Source organism: Triticum dicoccoides, chromosome 1B, assembly GCF_002162155.2.
Source record: "Triticum dicoccoides isolate Atlit2015 ecotype Zavitan chromosome 1B, WEW_v2.0, whole genome shotgun sequence".
In the NCBI taxonomy this organism is placed as follows: domain Eukaryota; kingdom Viridiplantae; phylum Streptophyta; class Magnoliopsida; order Poales; family Poaceae; genus Triticum; species Triticum dicoccoides.
In genome coordinates this window covers 442,852,841-442,870,541 of record NC_041381.1, presented here as the reverse complement: position 1 = coordinate 442,870,541, position 17,701 = coordinate 442,852,841, and the positions used below count along the sequence as shown (strand labels likewise).

General features: G+C 47.8%; 2 protein-coding genes across 3 annotated transcripts; one reads left to right on the top strand and one right to left on the bottom strand.

The window, feature by feature from the left end:
- Positions 1–5,637: 5,637 nt before the first annotated feature.
- On the top strand, positions 5,638–9,912 carry LOC119340049 (importin subunit beta-1-like). 2 transcript variants are annotated; one of them, XM_037611970.1, is made up of 3 exons: positions 5,638–5,779; positions 6,898–9,319; positions 9,417–9,912. In XM_037611970.1, exons 2-3 carry the CDS (start codon positions 6,909–6,911, stop codon positions 9,610–9,612), a joined length of 2,607 nt encoding a protein of 868 aa, XP_037467867.1. In that variant the 5' UTR covers positions 5,638–5,779; positions 6,898–6,908; the 3' UTR covers positions 9,613–9,912. The 2 variants fall into 2 exon arrangements, with proteins under 2 accessions (XP_037467867.1, XP_037467860.1); XM_037611963.1 differs by having other exon boundaries at positions 6,893–9,319.
- Positions 9,913–10,064: 152 nt separating this feature from the next.
- On the bottom strand, positions 10,065–12,895 carry LOC119340065 (probable inactive receptor-like protein kinase At3g56050). The gene is made up of 6 exons (XM_037611981.1): positions 12,564–12,895; positions 12,342–12,384; positions 11,412–11,899; positions 11,127–11,317; positions 10,898–11,030; positions 10,065–10,809 (listed from the first exon to the last, which is right to left on the bottom strand). The coding sequence occupies exons 1-6, from the start codon at positions 12,649–12,651 to the stop codon at positions 10,205–10,207; spliced, it is 1,548 nt and encodes a 515-aa protein (XP_037467878.1). The 5' UTR covers positions 12,652–12,895; the 3' UTR covers positions 10,065–10,204.
- Between the last annotated feature and the right edge of the window lie 4,806 nt (positions 12,896–17,701).

Here is a 17,701-nt window from a genome sequence, read left to right as displayed (position 1 = left end):
TACTCCTGCTTTTAGTGGATTGGCGTCACGGGGAGGTGGTGGATGAACTAGTACAGTGGGTTAGTAGCCTCGCGAGGGCTCTGGTGATGAGAATGAATCGATCAGGGTGGCGGTGAGCCGATCCCCTCTACGGTGGAGGCTAGTCCCTACTTATAGTGGCCTTGGTCCTCTTCCCTGTCGCGCGGGAAGGGATCCCACAATGGCAAATTTTGAAAGGGGACAAGAGGTACATCTTATCATGACGAAAGGTGGTCTTCGCCTGGAAAGCTTCTAGCCATGACGCAGCGGTGGGCTCGATGATGACATCCATCCTGCCGAGCTCGTGGTTTCGTTCTCATTGCACCGGAAGGGAAGCCTTTGGGGCCTCCCTTGGAACCTGCACATGTCCTTGTCTCTTTAGCACCAAAGAGGAAACTGACCATCCTGTGCCCGCTGGCGCCCGCCCGGCCTTTGTCGTCACAGCCATGGATTTAAATAGCGGATAGCAGGATGGTAGAGGATCGGGGTCTGTGTAGTGGAATGCGGATAGTGGGCGATATTGCGGGCGCTATGTCCACGTAGCGGATTTGTAAAAGCACTAGATTATTGGTTATATTTCTAGATACGTAACAAAAGTAATGATATCTAATTTGAGCAATAGCGGACACTATTGCTCTAGTGCTATTGCGGATGCAATAGTGGATGCTATCTCCGCTATTTGAAACTATGGTCGCGGCTCACGTCATCATGCGCCTCGCAAGGTAGGAGGCTTGCATAGAGATCTCCGCTCCTCAGGATACAGCTTGGAGAGGCGCTCCTTTGGAGGTCTTGGTGTCGCTCCCATCGCGAGGCTGTGGCCCCTCGAAGGGTCTTGCCCCTAAGGTCTTCAAGCTGGGTCGTGCCGGGCCGTCGAGGGGGCCACACGCTGGGCCATGGGCAGGCAAGTCTTGGTACCCCCGATGCCAGAACGGTGACACAATTGAAACCTCTTCCAAAATAGTGAATTCATCAAATAAAGTCATGACCTCTCCTAATCCACTTTTATCATGGTAATAAGATTCAACACCCTCCAAACTAGTGGGATAATTATTATTTAAAGTTGACACTCTTCCAAACCCACTTTCATCAATATAATCATCATAAATAGGAAGCATGCAATCCTTATAACAAATTTGCACATCAAATCTTGGGGTCTAAAAATATCATCTTCATCAAGCATAGCATCCCCAAGCTTATGGCTTTGCATATCATTAGCATCATGGATATTCAAAGAATTCATACTAGCAACATGCAATCATGCTCATCATTCATAGTTTTTATGCCAAGCATTTTATTAAATTATTCTTCTATCAGTTGAGCACAATTTTCCTTTCCATCATTTTCAAGAAAGACATGATAAAGATGAACAATATGAGGCCACCTCAATTCCATTTTTTAGTTTTCTTTTATAAACCAAACTAGTGATAAAATAAGAAACTAAAAGATTCGATTACAAGATCTAAAGATACACCTTCAAGCACTCACCTCCCCGGCAACGACACCAAAAAAGAGCTTGATGTCTACTACACAACTTGTTCTTGTAGACTCGTGTTGGGCCTCCAAGTGCAGAGTTTTGTAGGACAGTAGCAAATTCCCTCAAGTGGATGACCTAAGGTTTATTAATCCGTGGGAGGCATATGATGAAGATGGTCTCTCTCAAACAACCCTGCAACCAAATAACAAGGAGTCTCTTGTGTCCCCAACACACCAAATACAATGGTAAATTGTATAGGTGCACTAGTTCCGCGAAGAGATGGTTATACAAGTGTAGTAAAGTAGATATTGATTTTTTTAATAGGAACAAAAAAACCCAGCAAGGTAGCAAGTAACAAAGGTGAGCACAAACGGTATTGCAATGCTTGAAAATGAGGCATGTGGGTCATACTTTCACTAGTGCAATCTCTCAACAATGCTAATATAATTGGATCATATAACCATCTCTCAACGTGCGATGAGGAATCATTCCAAAGTTCTTATCTAGCGGAGAACATAAGATGGAATTGTTTGTAGGGTACGAAACCACCTCAAAGTTATCCTTTCCTATTGATCTGTCGAGCTATCCCTATAAGTGCCACAAATAGCCCAAGAGTTCATGCAAAAAATAACCCCATATGATACACATCAACCAGCTCTAATGTCACCTAGATGCTCCAATGTCACCACAAGTATCCATGAGTTGATTATACTATATGCATCACACAATTTTAGATTCATAATATTCAATCCAACACAAAGAACCTCAAAGAGTGCCCCGAGATTTCTACCGAAGAAACAAAGACGAAGATGTGCATCAACCCCTATGCATAGATTACCCCAATGTCATCTCGGGAATCCGCAAGTTGAGTGCCAAAACATATATCAAGTGTATCAATATGATACCCCATTGTCATCATGGGTATTTATAGCAAGACATACATCAAGTGTTCTAAAATCCATAAAAGTATTCAATCCGATAAAAGTGAAATCTCAAAGGAAAAAACTCAATTCATCACAACAAGATAGAGAGGGAGAAACACCATATGATCCAACTATAGTAACAAAGCTCGCGGTACATCAAGATCGTGCCAAATCGAGAACACGAGAGAGAGAGAGAGAGAGAGAGAGAGATCAAACACATAGCTACTAGTACAAACCCCAAGCCTCGAGGGTGGACTACTCCCTCCTCCTCATGGCAGCCGCCGGGATGATGAAGATGGCCTCCGGTGATGATTTCCCCCTCCGGCACGATGCCAGAACAGGGTCTAGATTGGTTTTTCGTGGTTATAGAGGCTTACGACAGCAGAACTTCTGGTCTACGGTTATTTCTGGGGGTTTATGTATTTATAGGATTTTTGGGCGTCGGTCTCACGTCCAGATGGGCCACGAGGTGCCCACTACCCACCAGCCCACGACCAAGGCCCCTGGCGCGCCCTGGTGGGTAGTGGCCACCTCGTTCACCTTCTGGTCCTCCCACGAGCTTCTAGTGCCTCTTTTGTTCAAAAAACCCGTCAAAAAGTTTCGTTGCATTTGGAGAACTTTTATTTCTGCACAAAAAACAACACCATGGTAGTTCTGCTGAAAACAACGTCAGTCCAGATTAGTTGCATTCAAATCATACCAAAAACATATAGAATTATTGTAACCATGGCATGACTACTTTATAAATTATAGATACGTTGGAGACATATCATCTATACATGAGTAGAGTTATGTTGTCGTGCGTTGTATCTACACATATTGTGCATATTGTGTGTATGTTTTGAAATGCATTGGTATGTGTGGGATTCGACACCTAGCTATCTGCCTTTGGTAGCCTTCCCTACAGGGAAATGCTCCTTAGTGCTTCAACTGAGTCACGGTAGTTCGCTACTGCTTCGGAACACTTGGATTAGCCGGCATGTATCCTTCTTTGTAAATGTGTCTGTCCCTTCGGGGAAATGTCACGCGTTGTTCCTTTAAGTTCTTGTAGCATGCTATGACTTGGGTTCATACGTTGATGACCGACATGTTCATTGCTGGGTTACGCATGCCTGTCCCTGTATGTTTGTGCCACCTTGGTTTATGACTAGTCATGTCGACCCAGGTTCTCTGTCGTATGGATGCTAGCGACACAATCATATACGTGAGCTAAAAGGCGCAAATGGTCCTGACCAAGGTAAGGCTGCAGGCGTGGGAATACCGTGCATGAGGCCGTAAAGTGATATGGTGTGTTACATGCTAGATCAGTGTGACTTAGGATCGGGGTCCCGACAGAGGCCCCCGACGTGTGGAGGCGCAACTGGTCGGGTCCTACGGTGCGGCGGTCGGCCCTGCCTCGCGGTGGTGGCGGGCGGCTCTGTGGCCGGTCAGATCTCGGATTGGCGGGGCGGCATGGAGGGCCTGATGGATGGATTGGCTATACGTGTGGTCTGCCCTCCGGTCATATCTTATCTGGCCGGTGCGACCTGCCCCATGCGCGATGGCGGTGATCGATGACGGTCCCATGCACACGAGGCTAGATGGAGGTTCCTCAAGCGGATCCGGGTGAAAACCGTACTCTTGGGTCATTGCCAAGACCGGCGATGGCATCATTTTCTTCATCGTCCGCTTCTTGAAGGCATCATCATGGAAAAGCTCTAGACCCCTATCAGCCACCTCCGGGGGAAACCCTAGATCGGTCGATCGGATGACGGCGGCGCTCTTATGCCGTATCCCTCTTGGGGGCGTCACTCTTGGAGGTATGCATAGGCTCGACGGACCAGTGGACGACATATGCGATGGAGCGGCATTCCATGTGACGCATCGAGGACGTGGAGTCTCGGCGGCGTGACGCGACAGAGCCTCGACGACGAATATGTGACGATGGACGCGCGTAGGGAGGATGTGTTGTCTGACGCCATGATGGTGTCGACAACACGGCCTTAGCTAATCACATCGATAATCCATGGGAATGGAGTCGCTTTGACAAGTGTGTGAACAAGGTCATGACTTGTAACAGGAAATTGAGCAGCAATCTCTCAGACCTCATCAATCTGGAAGTAGATTAAAAAGAACACTATAATGGATACGTTTCTTAAACCCTATTTGGATAGCATCAAAAAGAAAAAAACAAGGTGTTAAGGCAAAGTCGATGCGTTAGTATCTGCTCTGAAGATGGATAGATGGAAGACGACGACGACGACCGATGAGAGTGCGCCGGACCGTTTGTGCCCCAGACTTGGCATGTGGTTTGGTTGGAGCCTCCGGCTTTAAATGTTAGACCTAGGTGAGAGGCCTCGGTATTCGACTCACACTTTCTGCACCCCTTCATCAATGGATAGGAGTAGCGATAGATGTTGCCAAGATGGCGGCTTCAAACACATTGATATATTACTTTGTAAGGTCTTTATGAACAATTAATAAAGTGGCTGCATGCATTTTCCAGATGCATAGGCCGGGGGTCATCCTCCTTTTCATTTTCTTCTTCTAAGCAAACAGAAAACATAACCCATTTTTTGTGCCCTAAGAACAAAAAACAAAAGCGAACCAACGGTGGTTGGATGGTTAGAAGGACAGTGGTATTTCCAGCCCACCAGTGCTTAAGTCTTGGTCGTATTTATTCTGGATTTATTTCAGGATTTCCGGCGATGCGCGTTTAGCGGGAGGAGACGTTTCCGTCGACTACAAGATGCCTACAGTGACCTTGTAAAATCTCATCATGATATGCCAGTTCAGTTTCTCGGAGGTGCTCATAAAGGTAGGATGTGCATGTATACATTCATAGGGATGAGTGCATGCGCATGTATACGAGCGTTTGAGTCTGTACTCAGTTAAAAAACCAAAAAAAAACACCCGGTTGCCAGTCCGATCATGGAGCAAGCCTGTCGTCCGATAATCAGGTGTTTCTCATCACACGAATCAAGCCCTCCAATCGATACCCGCAAAGAAAAAGTCCTCCAATCCAAAAAGTAAAAAGCCATTGCCATTTTTCACCAAGGCAAGGAAAACAGGACACCGTTCCTTCGCCGTGACGAGAACAGAAAACAGAACACCCAGTCGACCGTCCGATCATCGAGCAAGCCTGTCGGGCCCGGGCGGGAGTCGCGTGGGCCGTTGGATCGAGCGCGTCCACTAGTACTAAACCACGCGTCCCCCCAAAGGCCCACCCCCAAAACCCAGAATCCCGCCTCTAAACCCTAGCCGCCGGCGCTGCCTATATTCCCCTCCTTCCCTCCTCCGCAGTCCTCTTCCATTTGTCTGGGAGAGGCGGCCGAGCGAGCGAGCAAGCGAGCGCGGAGCATCCCCCGGCAGATTCGTTCTTCTGGTAAGCTCTCCCGCTTCCTCGATTGGTTTCAACCTGTTTCCTTCCGCTTTCTCTTTCCCCGATCTCTCTCGGACTAGTCCCCAATCCCTAACCCTAGCCGCCTACCCCGGCAGTCTCCGCCGTATCCAATCAGGTCCCCCCTTCCTCCACCTCACCCTGTCTATCCGTCTCACCGCCGGTTAAGCGCGCGGTGTCGGCGGGAAGCAGCATCCGGTGGTGAGCCGGCGGCGGAACCAGCCGTATGGGCTAGTAGTCGTTTTATTTATTTATTATTGTAAGCCGCCTATATACGCATCGGAGCTTTAACCTGGTAGTGGTAGGCCAGTTGGCCATCCTACAGATGCATCGTATACTGTGTCCAAGTTGGTTCGACCAGCGTATTTGTATAGCTTAGCTCGCCGTGGATTACTATGAATTGATCTAGCGCTGTTGATTAGTACAATTTGATTTGGCATGTTCAAGGTCCTGGTAGTGTAGGCATATATTACCCTACTGTAACTTTGTGTTCTTATTTCCTAATTGTCCATGCATGTGGTAGCATTAGTCACAGTCATCATAATTTATCTGGCTGTAGAACATCTTCATATGGTTTCCTTTTTGTCAATCAGCCCTGGTGATGTAGTGTGCAGTTGCCTCATGAATACCTAGTTATTGTGGCGGTGTTTAGCCTCTTTAGCTTGACTCCTTAATCAAATAAACTTAACTCATGGTCGGATCCTTTGTAACTGTTTAACTAAGAAATATGTCTCACTGATAGAGATAAACAGTATCTATGTACTGAAGTAACGGTAACTATCTTATGAATGCGTTGTTTCATTTGTGGTAGATGTTTTTGCATCCTGCAACTGTATTTTAGCAAAACTATTTTTTGATTAACCATGTAACTGCATTATGTGGTTCTCAAGCCTTTCTTAATTTTACTTGTGGAAGAACACTAAGCTACGTGAAACTGCTCAGTAGCCTGTAGGTCTAGGACAGCTCACAAGTGCTATTTTGTTTTAATTTGTATTTGTACTTAGATGCTTTATCCTTAAATGTTGCTGACTGACACAGTCTGTTCCTCCCATATTTGTCTGGCTAACTGATACAATCTGGTCTTTCAATATTTGCCAGGGCAGGTGCAACAGTCATGGATATCACTCAGATTCTGCTAGCTGCTCAGTCTCCAGATGGCAACCTTCGCTCAGCAGCAGAAGGCAACATCAAGCAGTTCCAGGAGCAGAATCTTCCCAACTTCCTCCTATCCTTGTCAGTGGAGTTATCAAATGATGAAAGACCACCAGAATCTAGAAGACTTGCTGGTATTATCCTTAAGAATTCACTGGACGCAAAGGATTCTGCAAAGAAGGAGCTGCTGATTCAGCAATGGGTCAGCTTGGATCCGTCAATCAAATTGCAGATTAAGGAGTCATTGCTGATAACACTAGGATCTTCGGTGGGTGATGCACGGCAGACATCATCACAAGTCATTGCAAAGATTGCATCCATTGAGATACCCCGTCGGGAATGGCAAGACCTCATTGCCAAATTATTGAGCAACATGACACAGCCTGGGGCCTCTGCGCCACTAAAGCAAGCAACTCTAGAAGCATTGGGGTATGTGTGTGAGGAGATTCCTCCTGAGCACTTGGAGCAGGATCAAGTGAACGCTGTTCTGACTGCTGTGGTTCAGGGGATGAACCAGACAGAGCTAAGCTCTGAAGTCCGTCTTGCAGCAGTTAAAGCTCTGTATAATGCTCTTGACTTTGCTGAGAGCAACTTTGCAAATGAGATGGAGAGGACCTTTATAATGAAGGTAATATGTGATACTGCTGTATCTAAGGAAGTGGAGATCAGACAGGCAGCCTTTGAATGCCTTGTGGCAATTGCATCCACATATTATGTGCACTTAGATCCTTATATGCAAACCATATTCAACCTGACAGCTAATGCTGTCAAAGGAGATGAGGAACCAGTTGCACTGCAGGCTGTTGAGTTCTGGAGTACTATTTGTGAGGAAGAGATTGAACTCCAAGAGGAATATGAGGGATCTGATGATGCTAACTCAACTGTAAATTATCGCTTCATTGAGAAGGCCCTCCCTTCACTTGTTCCAATGCTGCTAGAAACTCTGTTGAAGCAAGAGGAAGATCAAGAGCAAGATGATAATGCTTGGAACATTTCCATGAGTGGCGGAACATGCCTTGGACTCATTGCTAGAACTGTCGGTGATGCAATTGTCCCTCTTGTGATGCCATTTGTGGAAGCTAACATCACAAAGCCAGACTGGCGTTGTCGTGAGGCAGCCACTTTTGCATTTGGTTCTATCCTTGATGGCCCATCCCTTGAGAAACTTGCTCCCTTGGTACAGGCCGGACTTGATTTCTTGCTCAATACAATGAATGATCCAAACAGCCAGGTAAAAGACACCACTGCATGGACTCTTGGACGGGTATTTGAGCTTTTGCATTCTCCATGCAGTACTAATCCAATCATATCAAATGCAAACCTTCCTCGTATCATGGCTGTGTTGCTAGAGAGTAGCAAAGATGTTCCAAATGTGGCTGAGAAAGTCTGTGGAGCCATATATTTTCTTGCCCAAGGTTATGAAGATGCAGAGCCGGCCTCATCTTTGCTTACACCTTATCTTCCTAATGTTATTGCTGCACTCCTTACTGCTGCGGATCGTGGTGATATGACCCATGTGAGGCTTCGTGCATCTGCTTATGAAGCGCTGAATGAGATTGTAAGAGTCAGTAACATACCTGAAACTTCAAGCATTATAGGCCAGCTATTGCAGGAGATCATGAGAAGATTGAACCTGACATTTGATCACCAAATATTTTCATCAGGCGACAAGGAGAAGCAAAGCGATCTGCAGGCTTTGCTGTGTGGTGTACTGCAGGTCATTATCCAGAAACTGAGCAGCTCAGATGCGAAGTCCATAATTGCACAGACTGCTGATCAGCTGATGCTTCTGTTTCTCCGCGTCTTTGCCTGCCACAGTGCTACTGTACATGAAGAAGCAATGCTTGCCATTGGTGCTCTTGCTTACGCCACAGGTCCAGATTTTGTGAAATACATGCCTGAGTTTTTCAAGTACCTTGAGGCAGGCTTGCAGAATTATGAAGAATACCAAGTATGCTCCATCTCTGTAGGGGTGGTGGGTGATATTTGCCGTGCCTTGGAAGATAAAATTTTGCCCTTCTGTGATGGGATCATGACTGTGCTTCTCAAGGATCTCTCAAACTCACAGCTCAACAGGTCTGTCAAGCCTCCGATTTTCTCATGCTTTGGAGACATTGCTCTTGCCATCGGTGAGAATTTTGAGAAATACCTGCCGTATGCTATGCCAATGCTTCAAGGGGCAGCTGAGCTTCTTGTTGTTTTGGATCAAAATGATGAGGATATGGTTGATTATGGTAACCAGCTCAGACGGGGAATATTTGAGGCATACTCTGGCATACTACAGGGCATAAAGGGTGCAAAAGCTCAGCTGATGATACCTTATGCAGGCCATCTATTGCAGTTCACTGAAGCTGTCTACAAAGATCGGAGCAGGTTGATGTCATTTCTATTGCCTTTCTTCTTTTGTTACATTACATGGGTGATTGGTTCTCTTCCTAAACATTATATATATGCATGTGTTTACTTCCAGGGATGAGAGCGTGACAAAAGCTGCAGTTGCTGTCCTGGGGGATCTTGCGGACACACTTGGGCCAATCTCAAAGGATCTGTTCAAGAGCCACCTCTTCCATGTTGAGTTCTTGAGGGAGTGCCTCGATCTGGATGATGAAGTCAGGGAGACGGCGTCATGGACCCAGGGGATGATAAACCAAGCGATAGTTTCCTAGACGAGAAATTATCTTGCGTCGTCTGTTATGGTGGATGTTTGGTTTTGTTGCTGCGCCATACCCCGTTTGGCTCAGATGAACAGAAGGGTACCAAAGTATAGTGTCAGTCAGTCGTAGGAACATTGTCGTAGATGTCTTGTGTGGTGGTTTATTATTTTCAGTCTGTCAAGTCGTTATGCGTCACATTCGACGGCAGTGGGGTTTATGGTCATTGGACGTCTTGAACAGCTAAACTTATTATTGTATTCTACTCGTTTGTGTTGCCTACTTGCATCCATGCTATGTTGCTGCTTGGTGGTACATTGTTCTTATCGATCGTCTCCGCTGGTAAGTTATTCTTTATCTGTTCCAAGGAATTTGTCGCTCGAAGATTTTGCTGGAGAAAATGTCTCTTCTGCAGGGTGTCGTGCGAGTTGCAGTATGCAGCCGCTGCACTCAGGTGGTCTGGTTACAAAATCTGGAGAAACTGTAGAAGGTGGTCTTTATTTCGTCCAAATACACATACGCACTGCGATTCCAACTGTTCGCGTACGAACTCACTGTAGCAAACCTGTATGCTATGCTCCATCAGGGTGCAGCTCCAGTGCCATCTTCAGGTGGCCTCGGTGGAGATGATCTCCAGCTCCGCCCACCACAGGGGCGACACCTTGGGGGTGGCGGCGTCCGGCGGCATGGCCGTGATCTCCCTCAGCCGCCTCGCCACCTCTGCCATGGCGGGTCGCCGCCTCGCCTCCCGGTCGGTACAGGACCGAATCACACCGTCCAGCCTGTTGACGGTCTCGGCATGGAGGGGCGCGTTCCAGCTCAGGTCAGGGTCCATCACGTCCCTCAGCTGCCTCTCCCCACGGAGGAAGCTCGCCGCCCAGCCCTCCAGCAGGCCGCCGGCCGACGCCGTGAACCTGCCGGACATGATCTCCAGCAGCACCATGCCGTAGCTGTACACGACGCTCTCCCTGTCGGACAGCGCCAGGAGGGACTGCAGGCTCGCCATCTCCGCCCTTGTCGACGAGGCGTCATCGGAGCAGAAGAAGACGTCTGCGATCTTGGCCGCGAAATCGTCGGTCAGGTACACGGTGGACGTGTCGAGCGTCTTCAGGATCTCCGGCGGGCTCAGCTGGTGCATGTGCTCCAGGCAGTAGGCGATCCCCACCGCCACCCGCAGCCGGGTCGGCCAGTCCAGGTGGCCGTCTTCCCTCACTGCACAGCAAGCAACAACACCGTTAGTCAATCTTCTGCAGCTCATGAAAATCATCGTCTCTTATGGATGGAACTGGATTAGTTTTACCATGGAGATGGTCGAAGAGAGTGCCGTTGGGAGCATACTCGAACACCATCATCCTTGTGAATGGCTGCTCTTCCTGGCAGTAGCCCAGCAGGTTCACAAAGTTCTTGTGGTTAACTCTGGACAGGCTTGTTATCTGAAACCGCACATTGTCCATTATTAGTAAGTTTATTATTTTCAGGGTAATAAGCAGTATCTAATTTGTTCAGTTTCATCCTAGCTTTGCAGCCACCTTTTTCCTGAACTGTGTTTCGCAGTGCTTGGACCACTCCTTGCCGGACTTCTTCGTCGTCGATATGACGGCGATCTCGACGCCGCTCGACAGCGTCCCCTTGTACATCATGTAATCCGACAGGCAGCCGATGACGTTGCTGAAATCTTCGCAGGCCGCCTGGAGCTCCGACCTCTTGAGCGCCGGCACGCCTGCAGCCAACCCCCAATCACCTCCAAGAAAAGAAGGGAGCCACGTAGCAGTACAGATGGAAACTTGGCACAGTTTTCAGGGGGCGAGCTTAACCTGTCACGAACGCTTTCTGCAGCTGCCCGCTGAGGCCGGTGGCCCACGGCCTGACGGTGACCACCTTATTGGACCGGTAGCACAGGACGAACAGTGCCGCTGAAATGGCCACAAGGAGGGAAGCTCCTGCTCCGGCGATGACATAGATACGCCGCCTGGTAGGAGCATGCCCCGCCGCCTCAGTCGACGTTTCTCCGACCGCCGCAGCGCCGTGGGCCACCGTCGCTGGCGTCGGTGGCACCGTGATGCTGTGCGCAGGCTTCTCGACATCCCGAGGCGGCACCGCCAGAGGCTTGGCGACTTCCGGCGACGGTGCGGGGGCGCTTGACGGGGATCCAGCACCCTGCAACGGCGGAGAACTCGTCGTCGGCGTCGGTGCCGGTGCCCATGGCCAGGGTGGCCACTGCGGGAACGTTGTGGACTGCTTGGACCTGTACCTGGTTGGTTGTGGCAGAGCTTCTCGGATGTGTACCTCTTGGACTACCCGCCTGCCAATGATTGGAGTCGGCAGATGGGGGTGAGCAGAAGCGGTGAAGAACAATTGGACAAGGGACATGCACCAACCGGGGTTGCTCGGTGGTTCAGCTGTCCATCTCTGACAGCCGACACGCCATTCCCAAATCTTATTGGTGTTTATCCATGCAATGCAATCTAAGAAGATGGGCGCCAAGAATGTTTTTGCAGTATTTTAATTGTTTTTTTAATCGTTTTCCTTGCGAATTTAAAATGAAGAGTGGAATGTTGCGATGAGGAGACATGCAGATGATGCAGATGAACAAGGTTCTAAGCTACTCTGCCTAGGCAAAGAAATATTTCATGCTACTACGATAATGGCTTTCACGAGATTTTACACTCTATTCTCTCCCAGTGACACTGAAATCCAGAGCGTTCCTGCACCGAACATGAGAGGCATCGTGAGAGAGGTCTCACCGGTCTGCGGGGCGTGCATCTTCCTCCCGGTTGTTCACCCATCCTACAGTGAGAGGGTTCGTATTACCATCACTATATATCTCAACTTTAAAGAGACAAAAACAAGCAAGTGGCGAAAAATTAACCAAAAGAAGGGAAGAAGTTTGCTCTTATAACACAGACACACACACAGGAATCAAATAGCAGCAATAGTTCTTCAGCAGCAGCAGAGGCAGGACGTACCTCGCTGAGCATCGGAGCTGCAGGTGCCAAGACTGAAACTGAGGCAAGCGAGCAGCAGCGCAGCCGCCGCGCAGCTCGGCCTCCCCATGGACCGACACGGATGGAACTCCGGGATGGGGAGAGAGGCCTGGGCTAGTCAAGCCCGCGCGTGCACAGTATGGTGGAGCGGTGGCGCGAGGGAGGGGAGAGGAGGAAGAAGGCTCGGGGTCAAGAGGCAGATAACCGAGCAAGGAGCAAGGAGCAGGGAGGATATTGGGCGCGCGGCCACCTGGAAGGAGAGGAGGGAGGGGGGTGGCGACGATGGCTTTGTTGTTTTGCTGGGGGCGCGACCACCGAATGCCACGCCGCCCACGGCACGCCCCGATGAAATCCTGCTTGCTTGGCTCTGTTCGGATTAGAGCGGTACGACGCGCGTACGTGCCCACTCTCGGTCTCGGAGTCCAGTCTACCGACTGCCGCATTGGACGGCTCCAGGTGAAAACAAGGCTAGATGGCGTCGTCGTCCATCGCGGCGGGGTTGGCTGCGGATGCGCTAAGGGCATTTCTCACCCATCCTCTATACGGGTCAGAGCATCTATAGCCGGGAAAAGCAAATATGACCCCTTAAACGCTCGCGGACGCGTCCGGTCAATGACCGAAATGGCCATTTTAAATCCTTATTTATCCGTCAGTGCAACTACACTTGATACGGACATGGGTGATGCTAGTGATGTCAAGAAATCAATAAGACGAAATATTTACGCTCCTAATTATTTTCAGTTGAGTGAAGATAATGAGGCAGACAAAGCTTTGGACAGTATTTGTACGCAAGATGATGCTTTACAAAATATGTGGCGTCCTGATCAAGAGAGGATTAAAGCAGAGTCAATAGTTGGTGTTGTGCCAAAATATGAAATACTAGTAGATGCTACAGTATTAGCAAAGGAAGAGAGGAAGTCCCAGGCATGTACGTTTGATCAAGGTGAGCAGGAATTTGGCTGTTTCTTTGGGTTGTCACGTCCAGAACTTGGACCGGCTATGTATGTACAAGAGATATTTTTTAATGAGACTAATCAAAGAATCCTAATTAGCTACTATTTCTCACGATCAAGACCGCCGGAGCAAGATGCGTACGTCAACAGGTTTCAATGGTGGAAATTACTTTGCGTGAGAGATATCAGATGGGGGCCACCAAATAAATTGTGTTTAGTTATTTTGGTATTTAATCTGTACTGGTTACCTGCTAAAATAAAGCACGTGATCATATTTCTTTTCTTAGTTGTTAGGTCGACAGTTAGAGACGTAGAGAAGATTTTACACGGTCAAACTTCTCAGGCAAGTTAGCTATACTAGTATATATAGTCCTTGAGCGCTCTTGTAAAAGGAGGTTATATTTTATGAAATAGACAGATATGTTTTCGAGGGTAGATGCCCGTATCAAGTTTTTGAGGTAGCTTTAGAAAACCTCTTTGTTGCGATTTCTGCGAGGAAATTGTTTTGCGCGTGAGGTGCCGTCGTTCGGATTGTTTCTCTCGTGCTGAGCCGCAAGGTTCAAACCCTCTAATTCGTGTACATTGCGTGCGCGGGCGAGAGGCTATTGCTGCTAGAGGTGGAGTACCGTGAAAGATCGGGCCGCAACAACAGGTCGGATCTCACCAAGAGGTTCGGTCCATATCAAGTGGTATTCAGAGCAAAGGTTGTTCACGGTACAATTTTCTTCTTCGAGTCACTATTGAAACTTTTTTATCATGAGGAAAGATTGTAGCTCACAAATGATGATGTCGATGGAGAAGGATCCATTGCGTGCCTTGCCTTGGTACCAATGCTTCACGCGTGTGCTCGTCGAGACGGCGAGTTGTGCAACGTTGATAAATTGCTATTCCAGTATGAATTTGGTGAGTCAGACTATGGTTGATGCTTTGAACCTGCCTTTGGCAGAACATCCAGAACCATATGAGCTTTGGTGGAAGGATCAGTTTGTCAAGATTGTGCATCGCGTCGAGGTACAGTTCAGTTTATGTGGATATGGTGATCTAGTCATGTGTGATGTGCTTCCTATGCACATGCATACATGTTCGGTAATGCTAGGAAAACCATGGACGGATAAAAGACAATTGACATATCATTCTGTTGGAGAATTTTCTTTTGTACGTGGGAAAAAATACATACCACTTGATTCATACACATCGGAGAACGATATGGCTGATCGGAAGAAGCGGGATATTGCTCAAACTGCATCAAAAGTAAAGAAGAAGGTTGAAGCTCCTGAAAATTTTCTGGTCATCGCTCCATCTGCTATTGGTGAAGAGATTGACTTGAAACCGAGGACGGTTTCGTTTCAAGGAGGAGAGGATGATACGGACATGGGTGATGCTAGTGATGTCAAGAAATCAATAAGACGAAATATTTACGCTCCTAATTATTTTCAGTTGAGTGAAGATAATGAGGCAGACAAAGCTTTGGACAGTATTTGTACGCAAGATGATGCTTTACAAAATATGTGGCGTCCTGATCAAGAGAGGATTAAAGCAGAGTCAATAGTTGGTGTTGTGCCAAAATATGAAATACTAGTAGATGCTACAGTATTAGCAAAGGAAGAGAGGAAGTCCCAGGCATGTACGTTTGATCAAGGTGAGCAGGAATTTGGCTGTTTCTTTGAGTTGTCACGTCCAGAACTTGGACCGGCTATACATGTACAAGAGATATTTTTTAATGAGACTAATCAAAGAATCCTAATTAGCTACTATTTCTCACGATCAAGACCGCCGGAGCAAGATGCGTACGTCAACAGGTTTCAATGGTGGAAATTACTTTGCGTGAGAGATATCAGATGGGGGCCACCAAATAAATTGTGTTTAGTTATTTTGGTATTTAATCTGTACTGGTTACCTGCTAAAATAAAGCACGTGATCATATTTCTTTTCTTAGTTGTTAGGTCGACAGTTAGAGACGTAGAGAAGATTTTACACGGTCAAACTTCTCAGGCAAGTTAGCTATACTAGTATATATAGTCCTTGAGCGCTCTTGTAAAAGGAGGTTATATTTTATGAAATAGACAGATATGTTTTCGAGGGTAGATGCCCGTATCAAGTTTTTGAGGTAGCTTTAGAAAACCTCTTTGTTGTGATTTCTGCGAGGAAATTGTTTTGCGCGTGAGGTGCCGTCGTTCGGATTGTTTCTCTCGTGCTGAGCCGCAAGGTTCAAACCCTCTAATTCGTGTACATTGCGTGCGCGGGCGAGAGGCTATTGCTGCTAGAGGTGGAGTACCGTGAAAGATCGGGCCGCAACAACAGGTCGGATCTCACCAAGAGGTTCGGTCCATATCAACACTCCTCATTTTTCTTCTCATATGTCCGGTCATTTGTACATGATGAAGAGAGAAAAATAAAAGAATGAATAAAGAAAGAGAAAATATGGTCCAGGGTGGGGCTGCATCCTACGTGTCGGAAAGTCCGGGCGTGCCCGCGAGCCCTCATATCCTCCCCATATTTGAGATGGTTATGAGGGTTTGCGAACAACTCAGACATATATGGATGATACGAAGGGTCCTGTTGGGTCACATTTTTCATTCTCTTTCCTGTCCGGTCACCAATCGAGCACGTTCACAGGTGTCTGGGGGATGGTTTGAGGAGTCCAGTTGTGGATGCTCTTAGAGCATTAAAAAGTTGGTTTAATTTTTTAACGCGTACCTTACCGATACCCTAAAACGCCTAGTTGAGGAATTATTACCCTCCGGTGCCACTCCCTCTCCTAAATATACTCGGCCGCTGCGGCTCGAAGTAAAAGTTGAACCTCTCCCTGGTCTCGCCTCCGCCACTGCCTCTACGTCGGTGCACCTCATGTGACCGCCTGCCGGCCCCGCCGCTAACTCGTTACCTTCCTTGCCCCCCGCCGCCCTTCTGCCCGTCATCGAGCCCGTTCGTCCCCCTTCGCCTTCACCGAAATGAACGTGAAACAGTGCCGCCGTTGCCATAGCCGATTCGTCGGATTGATTTAAATCTTCTTCATTTTCTGTTGGCCGCCGCATCTGACCTTACTTGCACACCGCTGTAGGTCATTTGCACGCGTCACTGCCCGCTGGTTTGGTCTAAACGGCACTGCCGGCCGGTGCACCACCACCGCACCGCAAGTGTTCGATGGTTTTCCTAGGTGAGTTTTTTTGTTCGTTTCTTTGAACTGATCCGTTTGAATTGTAGATGCAGAGGTTGAGGGAGATAGTCTTCGAGGGCTCATCGTCATTCGAAGAGGAAGAAGGTGACGATGACTTTGAAACCATTTTAGGCATGACTTTCAATGATGATGTTCGGTGGCCTAGGAGAGAATCACGGTTTGACCGCGTACACATCAACCGTGATAGAGCGGAGGGTCATGCCAAGACCATGAGAGACCGCTTTGATCCAAAGCCAACCTATCCGGATAAGTAATTTTGCCGGCGCTTTCAGATGCACACAAGTCTTTTTCTGACCATTGCAAAAACCGTTGAGAGGTATGATGACTCATTCAAGCTCTAGAGAAATGCAAGTGGAGAGTTAAGTGTAAGCCCTCTGATGAAGTGCATTGCGGCTGTTCGAGTCTTGGCATATGGGTGTTTGGACGATGCCGTTGACGACTATTCCACATTTGTGAAGACACAATCTTGGAGGCCGTTCGAAGGTTTACTAAAGTTGTGCGATGTTTTTGGACCTGCGTACTTAAGAGCACCCAACGAGGAAGACACCCAGATGCTGATGATAGAGAGTGAAGCAAAAGGATGGTCAGGGATGTTTGGATCACTTGACTGTATGCACTGGACATGGAAGAATTGTCCTGCGGGGTGGAAGGGTCAGTACAAAGGCCATTGCAACGATCCAACGATCATTCTTGAGGCAGTTGCAATGAAGGATCTTTGGATATATCATTTATTCTTTGGTTTGCCGGACTCTCACAATGACTTGAATGTGCTGTCGAGATCATCACTGTTTCTAGGCTTATTACAGGAGATGCTCTTGCTTGCAACTACCCGGTCAATGGGCACAACTACTCGATGAGTTACTACCTTAGGGATGACATCTATCCACCATGGACCACATTAGTCAAAACAATTTCGTGTCGAAAAGGTAACAAAAATATTGACTTTGCCCAATGCCAAGAAGCTGCTACGAAAGATGTGGAGAGAGCCT